The sequence below is a fragment of the Tachysurus vachellii genome, chromosome 20 (assembly GCF_030014155.1).
Source record: "Tachysurus vachellii isolate PV-2020 chromosome 20, HZAU_Pvac_v1, whole genome shotgun sequence".
Classification (NCBI taxonomy): domain Eukaryota; kingdom Metazoa; phylum Chordata; class Actinopteri; order Siluriformes; family Bagridae; genus Tachysurus; species Tachysurus vachellii.
Window position 1 is genome coordinate 20,397,274 of NC_083479.1, and position 21,991 is coordinate 20,419,264.

General features: G+C 40.6%; 1 protein-coding gene across 2 annotated transcripts in view; it reads right to left on the reverse strand.

Moving 5' to 3' along the window:
- Positions 1-3,810: 3,810 nt before the first annotated feature.
- Positions 3,811-21,991, reverse strand: part of si:ch211-127i16.2 (probable flavin-containing monoamine oxidase A) — a 46,894-nt gene continuing 28,713 nt past the window's right edge. The window contains exons 9-12 of one of the 2 annotated variants that reach the window (XM_060896199.1): positions 20,075-20,233; positions 17,344-17,430; positions 9,577-9,677; positions 3,811-4,262 (exon numbers count right to left, since the gene is read on the reverse strand). In XM_060896199.1, coding sequence (XP_060752182.1) covers positions 3,929-4,262; positions 9,577-9,677; positions 17,344-17,430; positions 20,075-20,233 — 681 coding nt within the window. In that variant the 3' untranslated portion in view covers positions 3,811-3,928. Of the gene's footprint in view, positions 4,263-6,854; positions 9,494-9,576; positions 9,678-17,343; positions 17,431-20,074; positions 20,234-21,991 lie in introns of those variants that run through there. The other variant, XM_060896200.1, reaches the window with a different exon arrangement.

A 21,991-nucleotide genomic window follows, 5' to 3' on the forward strand; every position in this document is an offset into this window, starting at 1 on the left:
TCCTCATCCATTTAATTATATTTTATTTTCCCCTCTTTGTTGTTGTTTTTCTTCTTCTTCTTCTTCTTCTTCTTCTTCTTCTTCTTATTATTATTATTATTATTATTATTATTATTATTATTATTATTATATAATTATGTATTTATATATTTATATAAAAAGCTCCAGTGTGAAAGTGAACGTTTTGGGTATTGTGTAAAAATCAGACTCTTCAGATCTTAAAACTGGAAGAGAAACTTTTAAATGTTCTTTGGGGTTCAACAGTAAATTTAAAGCTGGGCATTTTTAATCAGAACAACTTTTTGATTGATTGATCAAACGAACGAATGAACGAACGAATTCCCTGATGGGTTGATGGCTAAATTTATTGATTGATTAATTAAATGAATAAATGAATGGATGGATGGACAGGTTGATGGACTGATGGATGGAATTATTGATTGAATGATTTGCTTGATTGGTTGAACAAACGAATGAATGGCCTGAAGGGTTGATAGATTGATTGATTGATTGATTGATTGGTTGGTTGATTGATTTATTTGTTGATTGATTTATTTGTTGATTGATTGATTGATTGATTGATTGATTGATTGATTGATTGATTGATTGATTGATTGACAGACACATTGTTCAATTAATTGATTGAATGAATGAATGAATGAATGAATGAATGAATGAATGAATGAATGAACAGGTTGCTGGATTGATCAATGAAATCATTGCTTTGATTGTTGATTGTTGGATTGACAGATAGATAGCTTGATTGATTGATGGATGGATGGATGGATGGATGGATGGATTGACAGACACATTGTTTGATGAAATGAAGTAATGAATAAATGAATGAACAGGTTGATTGATTGATTGATTGATTGATTGATTGATTGATTGATTGATTGATTTGTTAGTTAGATAGATAAACAATATACAGTAATAAATCAGAGCCGAACTGAGATCTTTATAATTAGTAAAAATGTGAGCCATGAAAAGCATTGAAAGCCATATTTTATTTTTAATCACACTTACCATTAAAATACAACTCACACTTGTTGGATTTGATCTGTAAAGTAGTAAAAGCTGTATTAAAGGTTTGTGTTGCTTTATGTCCTGAGAACACGCCGTGCCTTTAAAATCATCTGCCTCAAACACACCTTGGAGCTGACGCAAGTCTCTGCCCTGGAGCTTCAGATAATAACAAAGGTATTTGGTGCACATTTGGGGGGAAATGACTGCTGTAGTGTGTTGGAAAGCCAGACAGCGCGCTCATCATGCGTCTCCGGATTAACACGCTCCGCTTCAACTCAACACATCAGCAGTTTTATGCTGGATTAAAAAAAAAAGCTTTCTGCTTGTGCCAGAAATATTCAGTAATTCTGTACAAGAGTGTTTAATCTCACAGGCCAGTGTGTGGCATCACAACACACCCCGGAAAGCACCCGAGCCCTGAGGGTCACGCGACGGACGGCCGCTTTAAAGTTTAAACCCTGAAGAAATCAGAGTTAATGTGAAGGAGATCCGTGTCTGAAAAAGCCTCATCTAAATCAAACGATAGAAAGAGAAAAAAGAAAGCAAACGACTTCAGGACTTCTCTCATGGTGTCCTGTGTGAGACAAGGCTTTTCAGAAGGAGTCTCCAGTGTCAGCGTTATGTCACAGACTTTATCCAGACTTTTTTCAGACATCTGAGGAGTTTTTTTTAATTCTTTGTGTTTTCACAATAATTTAGAAACAGAAATAAAACACTTCATGTTCTGTTGTTTTCAAAAAAGAATCAACTTCTATGTGTTAACTGGAACACTTCATGACACCATTGACTGTTTTTTAACACTATACTTTCTCTTAGGCAGCATTTTTCTTTTCTTTCGCACACAAGGACAAAGCAGCTTGTCTTGTAAAAACAAAAAAACAATCACAGAGTCATTTTTTTCCCTGAAATAGCAATAAAAGCAAGCGCAGATGGCTAACAGGCACCGGTTGACATGTGGTTAGAGAAAAAGACACAGACTCCATCGATCAAATGGACCGCAGTGTGTGCAATCAGAGGGTTTTTTTCTTATTTTCTTTATCCACAGGTGACGGATGAAGAGTCGTCTGAGTCGGCAGCGTTTCCCCAGAGGGCATCATCATAAACCCGACCGGAGAGAAAGCTGCAGTCTCGGCTCTCTGAAAGCTGATAACGAAGACGTATAAGTGGTTGTCCGGCCCATCCCCCGTCGTCCTCCGAGAGAAAGACTTCCTCGGATGAAGGAGAATCGTTCTTCATCAGCGGCGCAATCAAGCGGTCGGGATTAAATCTCTGTGGATGGGACGTTAATGCTGATTGAGGGGATCATCTGGTACATACATGGACTGTATATACGTGAGTGTGTGGGAGTTTTAGATCGCTCGCTGTACTAAAAGTCTGCTCTCTACCAAAGCCAGTGGAGTTTCCAAAGCAAACAGACATTAAGACGTTTCTACAAAAATACAACATACAGGAGATTCATTTTATCGATCCATCTGTTTTCTGTAGTGTGCATCCTCTACGTAGTCGCAGAGAACCAGGGGTCTATTTCAGGGGTCTTAGGGTACAAGGAGGTCAACATTTACATTTACAGCATTTGGCAGATGCCCTCATCCAAAGGGACTTACATTATCTCATTTCTTTTTATACAGCTGAGCAATTGAGGGTTAAGGGCCTTGCTCAGGGGCCCAAAAGTGGCAGCCTGGTGGACCTGGGATCGAACTCACAACCTTCCAATTGGTAGCCCAATACCTTAACCACTAGTTTACCACATGCCCATGGGCAACCATGACAACCACTGACCCATGGACTCATTACAGAACACACAAACACACAAACACACACACACACACACAATAGAGATGTTATTCCCCATAGAGTACATGTCCTTGGATTCAAAGAGGAAACCAGAGAACCGTGAGGAGGAAATGGGAAGCTTGCTGCTCTTCTCGTACCTCGCGGGCCTCATCCAGACACTCAGGTTTCCACCACCAGTCCACAGACCTGCACTAAAGGCAGATTGGTATTTAAAAATTGTTCATGGGTTGTGTGTGTGTGTGTGTGTGTGTGTGTGTGTGTGTGTGTGTGTGTGTGTGTGTGTGTGTGTGTGTGTGTGAATGTGTTTTTGTGTGAGAGAGTTGATATGATGCACTGCAATAGACTCCCATCCTGTTGAGGGTGCCTCACTCCTGACTTGTGCTTTAATGGCATTTGGATACGCACCGGGTTCCCAGTGACCCAGTAGGATAAGTGGTGTAGAGAAAAGGTTTTCTTGTTGTCTGCCTTTCCGGCGAGTCTTAGTCACTCGATGCTTTTGAGAAAGTAACAGAGATAAACAGATAGAGAGACATTTGACTCAAACAGCACACACTTTATTACTCACTCCCTCTCACTCACTCATTTTCTACTGCTTATCCGAACTACCTCGGGTCACGGGGAGCCTGTGCCTATCTCAGGCGTCATCGGGCATCAAGGCAGGATACACCCTGGACGGAGTGCCAACCCATCACAGGGCACACACACACTCTCATTCACTCACACACTTCCAGAGATGCCAATCAACCTACCATGCATGTCTTTGGACCGGGGGAGGAAACCGGAGTACCCGGAGGAAACCCCCGAGGCACGGGGAGAACATGCAAACTCCCAATTTATTACTCTCTCTCTATTTTCTGGGTATGATTCAGATTATTTGTCCTGCATCATCCTTTTCCATGGCATTAAGACCTTGTGAGGTAAGTATTATTATATCTAACACTCACTCACTCACACACACACACACACACAAACACACACAGAAACATCACATTTGCCTATAAATTGTTTAATTGCATTGGTTTTTATTTCCCAGTACAGAAAAACTCAGTGATAAATGATATTTTACTCCAGAAGAAAAGTTTTTCCTGATGTTTAACCCCAAACTCAATCATTTCTGAATCACTGCCAAAACATGACTGAGACAATTACTGCACAATCCCGGCTTGAGCAGGAACACGGCTCCGCCCACACTGACCGCCATGACGGTCAGGCCGATGAGAAAGCGGGAGAAAGAGGCGGAGCCTCCTGTGAGCTCCCAAACCCGGGATAGATCAGACGGTGTCCTCAAAAGGCCTGCTCTCACTTCCTGGAGTTCGCTCTCAGACAGAACATCTGGAGAAACATATGCAAGAACTTCCAGAGCTGCTCGTTGGCCGGATTGAACCGCACCGCTGAGGTAACCGCACCAGCGCGTAGCCGTCTCTGTTCCTGCCCAGTAGATCCTGAAAACATGGAGAAAATCAATCAGGAGGTGAAATTACTCTTGATTTGATAGATAGATAGATAGATAGATAGATAGATAGATAGATAGATAGATAGATAGATAGATAGATAGATAGATAGACATGGAGGTATGGATGGATAGGCAGAGTTAAACAAGTAAATGGATGGATGGATGAATGGATTGATGGATGGATGATCAAATGGATAGATGGATAAAATAAAGACAAATAACTACAGAAATCAATAAACAACTGGATGGATGGATGAACGATAGATGAATGGATGGATATATGATAGATAGGCAGAGATAAACAAGTAGAAAGATGGATGGATGGATCAAAGGATGGATGGATGGATAGATGATAACTGACATAGATAGATAGATAGATAGATAGATAGATAGATAGATAGATAGATAGATAGATAGATAGATAGATAGATAGATAGATAGAAGTAGTCTCCAGTTTTAGTATAACGAAGCAGTCAGATGTAAAGCTGGAACTATAAATGGATAAAAATTTGATGATTTTTATTCCAATTTCAAATAAATTGCTGTGGAGGAAGAGGAGTAACTTCTGCTTCATCAGCTGCTTCATCGCACCACTCTGTCATTGATTATTGTCCTACAGCAGCATGACACAGTGTGATTTATTCCTACTTTAAATCACGTCGTATCGTTCGTATTCGAGCGTCCGTCAGAGCGAAGAACTTTGTCTCCTAAATGGAGCAGGAGATAATCTGAAGATCTGAGATTCCTCCCTAACAGGCAATTTCCTTTAAATCCACAATTACTGCTTTTGTTCAAATGAATTACTGCTTGAGTTTTATTTATAATACTACGTGTTTTACTACGTTTATGTTCACAAGTGAGCTGTAATTCGCTGATCAGGACGCTCGCTTCCAATAATGCAAAAAAAATCATGCGTGTGTAAAATCGAGAAATAAATATCAGGTGAAATAAACATTCAAAAATATTCGATATTATTTCTGATGAGTCTGATATAGAAATACATTTAGAAAATGTTTTTTGTCTTGTCTTTGCTCTAAAAACATTTGAGAAACCCTGATTTGTGATCAGGGGGCACGGTGGCTTACTGGCTTAGTGGCCTCACACCCACAGGGTTGGGGGTTCGATTCCCGCCTCCACCTTGTGTGTGTGGAGTTTGCATGTTCTCCCCGTGCCTCGGGGGTTTCCTCCGGGTACTCCGGTTTCCTCCCCCGGTCCAAAGACATGCATGGTAGGTTGATGGGCATCTCTGGAAAATTGTCCGTAGTGTGTGAGTGCGTTAGTGAATGAGAGTGTGTGTGTGTGTGCCCTGCGATGGGTTGGCACTCCGTCCAGGGTGTATCCTGCCTTGATGCCCGATGACGCCTGAGATAGGCACAGGCTCCCCGTGACCCGAGGTAGTTCGGATAAGCGGTAGAAGATCAGTGAGACAGTGAGTGATCTGTGATCAGAACTTAACTAGAAATTGTGCAAATTGTGAAATTAAAACGTAAATTGAGTCGAGAACCTGAAGGATGTTGAATGTGTCCCTGGTTAATGAGTCCAAATCCTCTCAACCACCAGCTTCTTGATTTATACTGTTTTTATCTGATTTATGCAAAAAATAAGTCCCAGTTTCACGTGTTGCTGAAGGACGCAGCGTTCCCGTAGCAGCGTGTCGTAACACGTTGTACTGAAATGTGTTTCAGTGAGATAACAAATTTCCAGCTAAAATTCACCTCTGACTTCCTGAAAGGGTTCAAAGCCGTCGTGTGTGATGTGTTTTAAATGCAGAAACTTTTTTTTTGTCATTATTTCTTTCTGTCATTTTTTTATTTGTTCTGCAAAAAAACTGACAGAAAATTGGCTTAAAATCTTTGACTCATTTTTCAGCATTATAATTCATTTTTACAGACCCTCCCCAGCTAGTGACGCTCGGTGGGCGGGGCTTGGCAAGTGACAAAATTTGGGGTTAAAAAAACTCTAGAAATAAAATAACAATATGAAATTGCTGGAATTTGTATGTAAGACAGAGTTCTATTTAATCAAATGTGAGTGAAAAACGAAAAGCTATTGCATGACATCAAGAAGGTTCGAGCCAATCAGGTTTCAGTATGCAAATGAAGGCTGTGTATGAAGACATTAAAGGTGGGGTCTCCGTTGTTTGAGAAATGCTTCAGAAAACTGAGTCGGGACGACAAACAAAACAAAAATCAAAACAAACGTGTAGCCAATGAGCAGAAAGAGGCGTGTCTTGTCAATATGGGCGGAGAGAGTGTTCGGTATGAGCGCATGTGTGACATTAGCAGTAAGCGGTTTTAACATTGGCATGGAGGATAAAAACAAAGAAAGAAAGTGAAGAAAGACTTACGATAAGGTAAGAAGTAGGACGTGTTAATATAGGATCAGCTTTCCAGCGCTGGAGAGAACTGAAGGAGCAGGAAGTTGGTCACATATTCACAGATTGGAGTTTCCTGAGTCAATAACTCCTGAGCTAAACGCTGTTACTACACAAATAACACCTCTTTTCTATCGTAGTAATGTAGAGACGCAGCTACAACCATGTTTTGTGTAGTAACAGCGTTTAGCTCAGGAGTTATTGACTCGGGAAACTCCAATCTGTGAATATGTGACCAACTTTACTTAAGACGCCGAGGCGCTTTTTTCCTTCTCGATAGGTGAGTAACGTTGGTTTTGCTTTGTTACACAGAACTAATATATGCCTTTGTCCTTTACATGATTATGCTTGTGTGTCATTTTTGCTTGTTTGTTTATCTACAATCGTATTGTTCTTCACTTCAGCTATGATAAAGACTCATTTCTTTCCGTTAGTTGCCTGGGTTACGTATGTATGTGTGGGCGGAGCTATCAGTACAGGGGTGGGACCCATTTGGGTTAGGGGCGTGTTTGTTTTGGTGATTTCAAATGTCAACATTGGCTTTCAAACAACGGAGACCCCACCTTTAAGCGAAAGGTGGGACAGGATACAGTATTGTTCATTTGACTATGAATTTCTTTCTACATAGTAAAAGTTTAGATGCTTCAGAGCTTTTTTTGTTGATCGTCAAGTGATTTATTATTTAATGGAGACGGAGGAAATCATGTAAACAGCAGGAAAAATAGAACAGGAATAAACTCGGAATAACATTCTCCTGTTTTTATTTTGCCCCCCATTTCTCCGTCAGGTTCGTAACCGGGCTCACTGTTTATTCTTCAGGCGATATGAGAGTGTGTGTCAAGTTCAGCCATGTGCGAGATGCCCCAGGCAAATTTCTACCCACTCTGCCTTTCACCTGGGATGTGGCCGTGTTTGGATCACTGACATATTAGAGCAGGTTCAGTTGGGTTCTGAATCCCGCTGAGCTTCAGCAAACAGCAGACGAAGCAGGAGGACGAGGTCTGAGCTTGCGCTGGCTCCTTAAACCCTACAGAAGAAACACTGATCTCTTCCCTTCTCCCACGTTCTCCCAGAAACCGCCTCCAGCTCTGTTTTACTGAGTCGTGCAGCCTCGCTGTAGCTAATCCTCCATTCACTTTCAGGCTTCAGACGCATTAGAAATGAAACACTCAGGAACATAATCCAGAGCAGCTACTGTATAAACCACCTTTCCCTCCCTTCTTCTTTCCATCCTTTTACGTTATTAAGGAAAAAATCACGCAGCTTGTCATATTAGCAAGAAACCACAAAGAAGCGTAAACTATTCTGTTACACAGCGCTGGAACTGGAGACTCCTTCCATGAAATGTTAAAAGTTCTCTATTTGGCGTCTGGTTATTTGAAGCTTCCACTGTGTTACTATGGAAACAACAACTAATTATTCGATTGATTTTTGCGAATTGATGCGATTGAACCATGTGATTTTATTTTGTTACTTACTCTTGCTATAGAAATGATAAAATATTAGAACGTATTAGATTGCGTTTTAGATTACAATTTTTTTTTAATAGCTCAATTTAACATTAGGATGAGGCCAACCCCTAAATACAAACCCCGCCCATAATCCTAACTTTAACCTTTAACACATCTTGTACATTTGTATTTTTTGCAGGGGGGCACGGTGGCTCACACCTCCAGGGTTGGGGGTTTGATTCCCACCTCCGCCTTGCGTGTGTGTGGAGTTTGCATGTTCTCCCCGTGCCTCGGGGGTTTCCTCCGGGTACTCCGGTTTCCTCCCCCGGTCCAAAGACATGCATGGTAGGTTGATTGGCATCTCTGGAAAATTGTCTGTAGTGTGTGATTGTGAGAGTGAATGAGAGTGTGTGTGCCCTGTGATGGGTTGGCACTCCGTCCAGGGTGTATCCTGCCTTGATGCCCGATGACGCCTGAGATAGGCACAGGCTCCCCGTGACCCGAGGTAGTTCGGATAAGTGGTAGAAAGTGAGTGAGAGAGTGAGAGTGTATTTTTTGCATTTCAAAATGATTTAATTTGTACTTTTTAATACTTCTGTGTTAAAGGGAAAAATATTGAAAAATCTTACTAAAAAGTTTCAGAATTTCAAAATTTCAAATCTCTTAAATGTAAAGTCAATTATTTATAACTAATAATTTTTATCGTAACATTTTGTCACACTAATTCCGAAAAAACTGGAGACTTCTTCCATAAACGTCGTGAATTTTCACTCTGTGTTTTTCCGCATTGCAATTTTTCTGCGTTTTATTTTTTTATGGACTGAAGACGGTGTTGAATTCAGTGTGTCGTGTGTCAGGCGTAAGCAAGACAGTCGTTCTCATCGGAGCGGATGTGGGTCAAGGACGGATTAAAGAGCGCTTTCAGTTTACAGATCAGAACAAAGCGGAGAGCAGCAGAGCTTTCCATCCTTCTTCCTTTGATGAGATCTTTCTCCTCTTTAAGGATTTAATTCCATTATGGAAATGCATTACCTTGCAACATCACTCTCCTCTCTCTGGCACACACACACACACACACACACACACTTCCTCTCTGGATTTGTTCGGGTTATGGCCGAAGCCTTACGGGAGCCATTACAAATGGATTATGCCGATGCATTCCCTTGAGAAAGCTGTCCCTGTGACCTCCACTCCATTGGTTTGAGGCCCATAATGCATTTGTGCTTCATGCCACACACACACACACACACACACACACTCACCTCCATTCTCCATCTCCTCCATTTACTAACTCCACATTCAGCTCACACACACTCATCCCTCCTCTAACCTCTGCTCCCTTCAGAGGCCACTAATGCAAGTTAGCGAGTCGAGGCACACTGAGGGTCGAGGCATCTGGAACAAAATGCCACCCATAAACATTTACAAGGATTCCAGTGCACACTTGTGTGTTTTATTTTTTTTCCTCTTCTTTTTACCTGCCACACGGTGTTCTGAGGCTGGGAAGGTAGAACGTGAGCATCCCAGGGACCATGACGTTGACAGGACATCCTCCGTTATACTCCTCTTTAGCCCAGTCCTAAAAACCACACAACACACATCAGGACTGTTACATGACTTGGCATGATACGTCGAGTCACTTCAAATCATGTGGCTTCACACGGCCATAAAAATAAATAAACAACACGAATAAATAAACAGGCCGATAAGTAAACAGGACACGAACGCAGAACTGTAACAATGGTCTGTTTTATAGCGCAGCATTAACAATAGTGTCTCATAAAAAACTACAACAACGTGAGCTCTCAAAATTCTTATGCAAAGTAACAAAATGCAATGTTAGGATTAGGCCACGCCCATAATAATTTTTTGATATGGAGAATATGTGTTTGATACTGGAGACTCCTTTCATAATGCTGGTGGCCACACACACATACTCACACACACATACTGTACTCACACACACACACGCACGCACACACACATATACACAGGAGTTGTGGTAAGAGTGAGACAGTGAGACATCTGGTCAGGACTCTGTCGTATTGTCTCTCTTATTGTCCCTCAGTAGACAAAACTAGATACAACAGTAAGAGAATGATCTCATGTCACACAACACCTTTAAAAACCTCACCCTTAACTCAAAGTCTACAGCTTTACATCAAAAAACTGTACTCTCTCTCTCTCTCTCTCTCTCTCTCTCTCTCTCTCTCTCTCTCTGTGTGTGTGTGTGAGTGAGTGTGACTGTGTGTGTGTGTGAGAGGGAGAGAGAGAGTTGAGATGATCTCAGGACTCACACTGAATAAGCTCCTCATGTCAGGGATGTTATCAGTTTCAGCAGGAGAGAGTCTCACCATCAGCTGTAAACACGTTTACTCCACTTTACTGCAGATGGAAGCTGTATGAGGGCTGACACTATGAGCCAACCTCAACCCGAAGAAATACACACTCAACACACACACAAACACACACACACACTCACACACAATCTCTATCTTTTCAATTTCCAAACATACTTCCTCAAGATTTCTGCTCATCTTGTTATATTTTATGACTAGCTGCACCACTGACTAGCTTCACCGGCGACTAGCTTCACCTGCGACTAGCTTCACCAGTGATTAGCTTCACGGGCGACTAGCTTCACCACTGACTAGCTTCACCGGCCACTAGCTTCACCAGTGATTAGCTTCACCAGTGATTAGCTTCACCGGCGACTAGCTTCACCACTGACTAGCTTCACCGGCCACTAGCTTCACCAGTGATTAGCTTCACCAGTGATTAGCTTCACCGGCGACTAGCTTCACCACTGACTAGCTTCACCGGCCACTAGCTTCACCAGTGATTAGCTTCACCAGTGATTAGCTTCACCGGCGACTAGCTTCACCATTGACTAGGTTCCTACTAGCTTCATCACTGACTAGTTTCCCCACTAGCTTCACCACTTACTAGCTTCATTACTGACTACCTTTATCACTAACTAGCTTCACCATTGACTAGCTTCACCACTGACTAGCTTTCTATTAGCTTTACCATTGACTTGCTTCACCACTAACTAGCTTCTCCAGTGACTGGCTTCACCAATGATTAGCTTCACCGGTGACTAGCTTCACCAGTGACTAGCCTCACCAGTAACTAGCTTCACCAGTGACTAGCTTCACCACTGACTAGCTTCACCAATGACTAGCTTCACCACTAACTAACTTCACCAATGACTAGCCTCACCACTAACTAACCTCACCAGTGACTAGCCTCACCAGTAACTAGCTTCACCACTGACTAGCTTCACCACTAACTAGCTTCACCAATGACTAGCTTCAGCACCATTTTCTCCTTTATCTCCTGCCTATCAGATCAGCTCATATCTCACATAACTGTAGAAGATCTCAACATATCGATATCTATAACAATTCTATAAATTCTCCTTAATTATTTCACCTGCAATTTATCTCTAATAAAATCAATGTTAATTATTGTCTCATGTCCCGGACGTACAAGTAACGAGACACCGCCGTTTTACGACAAATCGATGCAGAGGACATTGAGATGACCGTGAAACTCCTCCAGGTTTCTCATAACCCTCACGTACAGTAAAAACACGGCTGGGGGATTTGAATAAAAAAATAAATAATCTTCATATCGTTATTGAGGTTTTGTATTGTAACCGACTGACGAATTTTTTCAATTCCTTTTCGGTTCGGCAGTGAAGTCGGAACATTTCACCGCTTTCACACTTCTTTGTTCCACGTCGTGAAGGACTTGTTACTGCACTGAAAACTTTATTAGTGCAGGAAAAAGTGGAAAATTCAGACTTATGTAACCACGACACCTTTCAGTGATTCTTTCCATTCAGTCAGAATTTTGTCATGCAGCAATTCAACAAAATGTACATTTTTAATTTAAAATAAATAAAATGACAGAATTATCCTTTTATAAACTCTGGGATATTATTATTGCACCCTGCAGATCTGTACTTGGGTAACAGAACCTTAAAATACGGTTCTATCTAGAATCCTCAGAAGGCGCTGAACCTTTACTAATAAAGTGACTCTATAATTAAAAGAATTTGTAAGTTGAAATCACTGGATTTTTTGTCTTGCAGATAATGTAGATAATGCTGCACAAAATTATGAAATTACAATTTGATATTTATGTAGGTCTTTTTTCAGAAAAACATCAAAAAGTCGATTAAAAAATAGATATTTTTAACGTTAAATTTTGCCATATGTTTTTTTTCTAGTTTTTTATTTATTTATTTATTTATTTATTTATTTATTTATTTATGTATTACTACTACTACTACTTATAATAATAATAATAACTTAATAAAAAAATTCTTACAAAAAGCATTTAGCTTGGATTAAAAAAATTTATTGCATTTAACCCTTCAAAATGGTTTTATATAAAGATGTAAGTGATAAAACCAGGGCGCACGGTGTCTTAGTGGTTAGCACGTTCGCCTCACACCTCCAGGGTTGGGGGTTCGATTCCCGCCTCCACCTTGTGTGTGTGGAGTTTGCATTTCTCCCCGTGCCTCAGGGGTTTCCTCCGGGTACTCCGGTTTCCTCCCCCGGTCCAAAGACATGCATGGTAGGTTGATTGGCATCTCTGGAAAAATTGTCCATAGTGTGTGATTGCGAGGAAACCCCCGAGGCACGGGGAGAACATGCAAACTCCACACACAAGGTGGAGGCAGGAATCGAACCCCCAACCCTGGAGGTGTGAGGCGAACATGCTAACCACTAAGCCACCGTTGAAGTTCACTTCACTTCACGTCTTTTGTCTTGCACTGTTTGCACCAGGTTGCACAAATGCACAAATAAACTGGTGAATGAAGGTTTAGGGGGCGGGGCTAAAATAGTATTCATTATTCACCAGTCTGAAACATGACGACTGAAAAAATATGTTTCTTTGGATACTTCGGGAAAATTATTAAAAAGTCATTTTAATAAATTGCTAAAAAGATTAGAACTTGATGCATGCGTTAGTTATTTATTTAGACACATATTTAGATTTGTTTACTTAAAACTGAATGATATTTACATTTAGATTCTACGTCTAAATAAGTTCTATTAAAAGTTGAAGGCATCATGACAACACAGGCAGAATCCGGTGATGCTTCCACACAGTTTGCACATGTCATGATCTCGTCCTCCTCTTCGTCCTCACCGCAGGAGGGGTGCTGGTTAATGACGAAGGGGCGTCACGCTGGTGCTATGTTGCTAACAAGCGTATTTAACACAGCGTGAGTCCGTGTGCTCGCACCGTTACCATCATCACCACGACAATCAAAGCAAAGTTCACTGTGTTTGTCTCTGACTCATTAACATCATCAAGCAATCACAAAGCTGTAGTCATGTGATTCCTGCACGGTTGAATTCTCTGATCTGATTGGCCAATAAATAAATAAATAAGCCGGTCTCCCTAATATACTACTTTAATACGAATTGAATAAAAATATTATGTTGCATGATTTATGGATTTAATTCAAAGTCGAAATAATATGTTATATTTAAAATATAAAATAAATTGCTAATTTTAAACAGTAAGATAAAACATTATGCCTGAAGTAAAAAAAAAAAATGAAGAAGAAGAAAAATTAATCTTCCAGTGACAGAAATTGCACAAAATTTTGAAAATATCATTTCTGAACATAAGAATGTATGCAGTATAAAACATTTTACAAAAATGTAAAAACTAAAAAAAATCTCCCCCAAAACAACTCTCTCTCTCTTGCTGCATACTCACGTTAATCATGTGAGAACATTTTCAAAAGTGTAAAAGAAACACTTGAAGGTTCAACTCGACCTCTTCTTAATCCTTCAGGCATGGATCATCCTGTTCAATTTGTCTTAAGGTTAAACCTTCAAAAAAATTTTAAGTTTCAAGTTCATTCACTCATTTTCTACCGCTTATCTGAACTACCTCGGGTCACGGGGAGCCTGTGCCTATCTCAGGCGTCATCTGGCATCAAGGCAGGATACACCCTGGACGGAGTGCCAACCCATCACAGGGCACACACACACACACTCATTCACTCACGCAATCACACACTACGGACAATTTTCCAGAGATGCCAATCAACCTACCATGCATGTCTTTGGACCGGGGGAGGAAACCGGAGTACCCGGAGGAAACCCCTGAGGCACGGGGAGAACATGCAAACTCCACACACACAAAGTGGAGGCGGGAATCGAACCCCCAAATCTGGAGGTGTGAGGCCAACGTGCTAACCACTAAGCCACCGTGCCCCCGCAAAACAACACTATTTTAATAAAAAAATTAACAAAAGATTTTTGAAAAAAAAATCAAATGAATTTGTTGGTTTATGTAGAAAGAACAATTTAATCGAATGTTAATAAATTAGATTAAAATGCTTTAGGAGTCTTTTTTTTTAGCAGTCTTTCATCGCTGCTCCTGTTTTGCGATGTAGCTGTAGCATAGCTGGCTAAATTTCTCTGAATAATAGCCTCAACAACTTCGTGCGAGTGATGCAGGATTTCAGAAGTTGCTCCTCAGAAGGAGTCGACAAACCAGGCTTTAGCGCCTTGAGCCCGGGAAGAGAGGGAGAGAAGAGGAACGAACGAGTTTCATGTCATCTTGAGAGATCTTGAGAGTTCTGTCGAGTTCACGCTCCGAGGGCGTCAGGAGCGAGGTGACGAACACGGCTTGTCCTTAACGGCTCTCTGTGCTCCTCCTCCAACTCTCACTGAGATGTCGAGCTCTGCACCGGGGAGTGATTTCACATGCTTTAACGTGACCTGTTTGAATCGAGGCTCGGCAAATACCGTGCGGAGAAATGGAGCATAAGTAATCATCTCGGGCATCTTTGCCATCAGACCTCCATCAGGACCAGACGTTTCGGCCGCACGCTTCAGCAGGAGCGCCCTTTAATTCTATGATTTATACCGTAAAACCTTCATCAGCGAGAACTACAAGGTGCTTTATATAATATCGCATCACACCAGGAGCAATCTTGGCTCATGTGGTGCGTTCACTCGCCTTAAAATTGTCTGCAAATTAGATGCTTTTCTTTCGAGTCTGAGATTTACGCTGTAAAAAAATCTAAGAAGAGTTTTATGATATTTAACAAAGATGTGATCGATTTCTATATAAATTATGTTCAATTTTTAAAATTTAAAAGTAAACTTTTGCCTTTATACAGTACAAATCAAGAGCAGTTATACAGCACCACATGTTATACAGTTTACTGAGTCGGGACGACAAACAAAACAAAAACAAAACAAACGTTTAGCCAATGAGCAGAAAGGGGCGTGTCTTGTCAATATGGGCGGAGAGAGTGTTCAGTGCGCATGTGTGACATTAGCAGAAAGCGGTTTTAACATTGACATGGAGGATAAATACATAGAAAGAAAGAGAAGAAAGACTTACGATAAGGTAAGAAGTAGGACGTGTTAATATAGGATCAGCTTTGGAGAGCTGGAGAGAACTGAAGGAGCAGGAAGTTGGTCACATATTCACAGATTGGAGTTTCCTGAGTCAATAACTCCTGAGCTAAACACTGTTACTACACAAATAACACCTCTTTTCTATCGTAGTAATGTAGAGACGCAGCTACAACCATGTTTTGTGTAGTAACAGTGTTTAGCTCAGGAGTTATTGACTCAGGAAACTCCAATCTGTGAATATGTGACCAACTTTACTTAAGACGCCGAGGCGCTTTTTTCCTTCTCGATAGGTGAGTAACGTTGGTTTTGCTTTGTTACACAGAACTAATATATGCCTTTGTCCTTTACATGATTATGCTTGTGTGTCATTTTTGCTTGTTTGTTTATCTGCAATCGTATTGTTCTTCACTTCAGCTATGATAAAGACACATTTCTTTCCGTTAGTTGCCTGGGTTACGTATGTATGTGTGGGCGGAGCTATCAATACAGGGGTGGGACCCATTTGGGTTAGGGGCGTGTTTGTTTTGGTGATTTCAAATGTCGACATTGGCTTTCAAACAACAGAGACCCCACCTTTAATATTAAATTAAATATATTTTTTTAATATTTATTAAATATATTCTTTAAAATATGTGCGTTTATAATAATTTTTAAAATAATCATCCATGAGATCTAGAAGGAGTTTTATATAAATATAAATATAACACCAGGGACAAGCTCAGAGCCAGAGGTACCTTCAATTGCCTTAAAATTCTCTGTGAATTTTTTTCCTAATCAAATTCTTGCCGTCATACAGAACAAATCAAAGAAAAACTACAAGGAGGTTTATAAAATATTATATTACGTCAAGAACAATGAAAGCATGTGGTGCGTTCAATTACTTTAAAATTGTCATTTTATTTCCTTTATGTTCTGTGTGAAAACCTCAGGGAGAAACCCAAGGAGTTTTATACAATATTATAAATCTTCAGGGACAATTTTTGGAGTATGTTGTGTGTTCACTTGCCTTCACTTTTTCTAGTTACTTTATAGTAAATAGTGTTTTATAATTACAAAAAAAAACTTTGATATAAAATTCTCTGTGATTTTTTGTTTGTTTGTTTTATTAAATTCTTGGCTTTAAACTGAACAAACAGAACAAAAGAAATTTTTTCTTTGTATATTCTGTGTAAAAACTTCAGTAAGATCTAAAGAAGTTTTAGATCATTCTACAGAACATCAAGCTCTGAGCTGTGGGTGCGTTCAATGACCTTAAAATTGTCTGCAAATTTGAGTTCATCTCAAATGAACATGAACCTGTTTTGTTGCTATTTTTATTTTTTACTAAAACTGTAGCACTGGCATCCTGCCAGCTCTGAGGAACATGTTAGGAACCAGAGATTTGAGTCTTATCTTGTATTTTGTTGCATCAGACTGTAAATATAAAAAAAAAAATAAAGAAATCTTTCTATGGTGCATCAGGTAGCATGATCGCCTGAAGCATGAGGAGAAAAACAGTCCTAGAAAACATTGTTTTTTTTAGATCCTCACCTGTAGCTCTCTGACTCATTTTTTTTAACACCCTGTCAAAAATGCCAGTATGTGGTCTGAGCCATGCAACCAAACCCAACACACTCTTCCTCCTCCTCCTCCTCCTCCTCTTCCTTCTCTTTTTCTACCAAATTTAACACCTGCGTTAAAGCCAGACGTCTCCACGGCAATCCTGCTTCATTGTGAGTTTTTTTTAACGATCAATTATTATGCAGCAGACAAACGAACAGGGGACGAGACGCTTACGTCTGGAGATGAAGCGATGGTGCCTGCGACTGTACCGGTGACTCAGAAGTTTGTGTCACTTACTTTCTCCTCGTAGTGAATGTAGGAGGCCGCTTCGGGGCCCAGATACTTCACCAGGCTGCTAACGACGGCGTCTCGTCTGTCTTCCGACTGAAAGGAAGCAAGAATAGAGAGCAGATTTATTTAACGACGATGACGGAGAAATATAAAGAAACGACAACAAGTAGACGGAATTCTGGATTGGTCGAAAAATGTCAATGCATTTTTTCAAACTATACCGAATCAACGTACAGATAACGTTCGGTTGCTATAGTAACAGCGGATTATCAGTGATGATAAACCGATTCTTAAAATCGTTGACATGGTGAAGTTTTTGTACGGAGAAAAAACATTTGCTTAAGGAGTCTCCGGTTTTGGGGCTTTGTACCAGTCTGAGGTAAATCTGGAACTGACACCTTCACACTTGGCCTCCATGAAATGTCTCGAAACATGAGAAGTCGAATGTTCGATGTTTTACACACACACACACACACTTTAAATAAACTGTTCTCACTCTTATTTCTCTGTTTTGTTGTTTTGTTTAGGATGCTATAGGCCACTATTGCCATATTTCTGAACATCTCCTCATTTTTCTTCCTCACGAGGACACAGTTTTTCTTCCTTTGATTTTTTTATTTTAGCGAGAAAAAAACGATTATCTGGTGAAGGTTTTCCATTTATCGCTTTCTTTTTTCTAGCACATCGGTGAGAATTTGCTTTGTGGATGATCTATGATGCGACTATAAAAAGATAAAAAATAAATAAAAAAACGGTACAGCGTGTGGCTCTTTAATGACCTTCTGATAATCAGAGGTGGATTGCTGAAGGCCGAGAGGAATAAAACATATTTTGTGCTATAAAAGATTTACTCACTATAAAAATTTTACTCCTTATGTACAGAATTATTTTATATTTCAGTCAGGACCACTTGAGTCAAAATAAAGACAATTCTTTGACGTATTTAAATATTTTATTTGCAATCTTATAAAATTTACATTTGGCGGTATGGCTCTGTTCTGAATTCCCCATCCTTTTCATGAGCTCCATGAAAGCTAGTCAGGGAACAGCAGCAGCTTCGTGGGGGGACAATCTCCCATTTAACTGGGAAAGCAGCAAGACAAAATCCCCCATTTAGAACAGAGCCTGCATCAGTGACAACAGAATGACACTGATTAAGTTAAACACAAAGTTTCAAGGAGGAGCTAGGGGAGGAGCTAGGGGAGGAGGTAGGGGAGGAGGTAGGGGAGGAGCTAGGGGAGGAGGTGGGTTGCAGCAATGCAGAGGAAACAGCCAAGCAGACAGACTGAAAAAAGCATTTAAATAGGGCGCCCTGTTTGAAAGGGACCAATAGCGCGCTTAAGAATCAGATCAGCTGGTGGGCGGGGTTAGAAAATTGACATCAGCTGATAGCCGAGCTTGACTATGTGGCCTGCCTGAACTGACGCTGATACGCTATATTTATATGAGAACCTTATTGAAAAAAGTGTCTTCTTACTATTTACTACTAGTTACTTCGATTTAATGTGGATAATTATTACATATAATTAGCAGCGAGGTTGCACAGTTTTGACTAATTATGTAATAAAAACGTTTATTAATTATCGTAGATTGCTTATAGTCTGCTATGAACATCTTAAACCTTTAAAATGTGGATTTTTTTTCTGCCCTAGAATGCTATGAAAATTCAAACAAGATGCGAAATGCATTTCGACGCGAATGCTAAGACGTCCGATCGGTCGATATTTAAACTCTTCACGTGATCACAAGTGCAGAGAGGAGATCGAGGCGACGGCGAAGATTAAAAAGCGTCACAAAAAGAACAAATCCCACTGCGGATCCACTCTGTAAAGCTGCCAGCGCTCGCAGGTGAGCCGAATGTTGATTAGCTGCAGTGAACTAAACAATAATGGAGGACAAACAAACGGTTGGGGAGATCAGAGCGCGGCGCACGTCTTTAAAAACACCGTCGTGCGGCTGAATTTGAATGAAGGCTCCGGAGGACATTGTGTTATGGTGTGTCAGAGTTTGGGCAGTACTGTGTGTGTGTGTGTGTGTGGGTGATGAGAAACAGATGAAGCAATATCACACTCAGTCAGAACACACACACTGAAGTTTCCTGCATTAATGATTAATACAACAAACAGTTTGTTGAACTTCACTCCAATTTGGTTCCACTGAAGTTCCCGAGACTGCAGCAGGTTGCAGCAGGGTTTAGTAATGTACAGTGAGGAAGAAGGTGAGATGATGAAGAGTCAAGATTTAGTGTTCACCTTAGGGAAAGTAGGAGCAGTGTGATTCTCTGTACACGGGGTTTACTAGGACCCAGGGGAAACATTTCACGTGTGAAAAATCGATGTGATTAGAATTAAGTTTTATGTCTCGTTTTAACCGACCGAAGTTTTAACGTTCGCTAACCTCCGACACTTTTCGAGTGTGTTTACGCTGCAGATGACGAGGTTGGAGAATGAGGTGTGATAAAATGGCAGATTAATTTAGCACGCTTTAGTAAACTGCACACTGCATACGCAGAAGGAGCTGAAAGTCACCTGTTCTGGGACGTCTCCTGACAGCCTCCATTTTCGCCTCGTCGTGTAAATATTGCTCCACGGCTCTGAACTGTACGAAGCTGCAAACCTCTGGGACAAACCCTCAAATTCCCCAGTGCTGTTTCTGAAACTCTGCCATTTCTGCTCTCTCTTACACCATCACTCTCACATTTTCACCTTCTCCCCCACTCCGTCTCTCAGTCTCTCACCTCTCGGCTGTTCCAGTAACAGTCCTGGACTCCGGCGATAAAGCCCACCAGCGCCGGGCTCCCGCTGGGACTGCTGGCGTCAAAGGTGACCCCGAAAGGGCAACTTGGAGACGGATGTGCCACAATCTCTCCGGAGAAGCCTTTCTGCTTCCAAAATGCCTGTGAAATTAAACAGATGCCTAATTTACATAATTTAGGGAAAGAAACTCATTACTAATTACTCATTTATTTAGCAAATGATATCCTCATTACACACCTAGAACAATTAATGTACAGTTAAACTCCTAGTGCATGTCCATAACTACTTATATACAACACAATCACTGTTACAGATCAGAGACTGTAGCCCCACCTCCTTGTTTTCTATTGGCTGACAAGACAAATCACATGATGAGTCCTTTCCCCTTCGGTGATCCTTTTTCCAGTAGCTAATTTTTCTGTCAAAGAATATTTAAATGCGCTGTGAAACCACACACGTCTTACATATCGCCGTGGCAACGAGTTACCGTAAGTATCGGCACCCCTTTTCTGCACTTACTGCAATCTGCTAAGACATGATTTGTTGTCTGTTGTTTATTTTAACTAGTTTGATTAGAACTGAATTGTAAGATCCCGCAGATACAGGTCAAGAGCTTCAAATAATGTTCACATGAGAATTAAAAAAAAACAAGATCTCCGTGGCATGATTGTTGGTACCAGATAAGCTGGTTTGAGTATTTCAGAAGAAGTAAACAGTTTCAAGTAGAACCTGCAGTAGGTTCCTGCAGATAGATGACTGAAGAACCCTTCAAAAAAAAGAGGATTCATTAGTTAGTTAAAACTGAATCTGGTTCAAGAGGGAAAGATTTTGTTTAAGGTTTCATGTAGAACCATGTTTGGAAGCTAAGAACCCTTGCATATGAAATAACTGTGTACAATAATCTGTGGTACAAACTCCAAGTTATGGGACATTATTTTCTTTTTCTGACCTACACTCATGGCGTTCTTCAATGGTTCTTGAAGGGAGCCGTTAATAATTAGAGATTAAAACTGAGAGGTTAATTAGCTTCCTGTCGTAGGGGTTCATGTTGGACCTTTGAAGTATAACTTTGGCTTCATAAAGCTTCAAGACATTGTGAAGACGATGATAAAAAAATTTGTCTTGTTTCACAACATATTCACTTAATACACAGACTATTAAAGAACATAAGTTCTTCAGGGGTTCTTTAGGACTTCACCGGATAGTTTAGCCTTCTTAGCAGCCTACAAAAGTCGCCGAGCTGCACGTACACTTTGGATTCGCCACGTTTGGATGCCAATGTAGGTTCATTAGCCATTAGCATTAACAGTCCAGCAACATCCGCCATTGTTGATGTTGTGTTTGTGTTTGCCGGGAAAGATGAGACGTATACAGTGACGTAAGATGGCTCTGTGACGGCTCTCTAGCCTATGGAAAGGCAAACCGGTTCGTAGAAGGCTCACCAGTGGAACCAACTTCAAACCAGCACTAGCTTTCTTTCTGGTGGAAAGGAGGCACTAGAGGAACATCCTGGAACTGAAGATTCAAACACACGTTTATGAGAATATTTCAGGTTGAACAGACTCCTGGTAGTCGGCTGATTCAGAGTGAGAGGAAATTTGTGTGGACTTTTCTCTGCACTGTCCCTTTAAGGACTGCTAAAAGTTTTCTCCTCTCTATACGGAGTGTTGGTGAAGTGGCACCAGAGAGAACGTTCTCAGCAATCCTTTCATAAATGTGCAATTTTGCATAAATCCATGCATTTAAAATTATTCGTTCTCATTATCTCAGTCTGCGGATACACAATGTGTGCTGAGCTCGTTACATAACCACATAAATCTTTCCATTACTTGTTACTTTCTAAACAATGTTAAATCCCTTTCCCTAAACTCAGAGTCGTGTACATTAAACACGAAAGA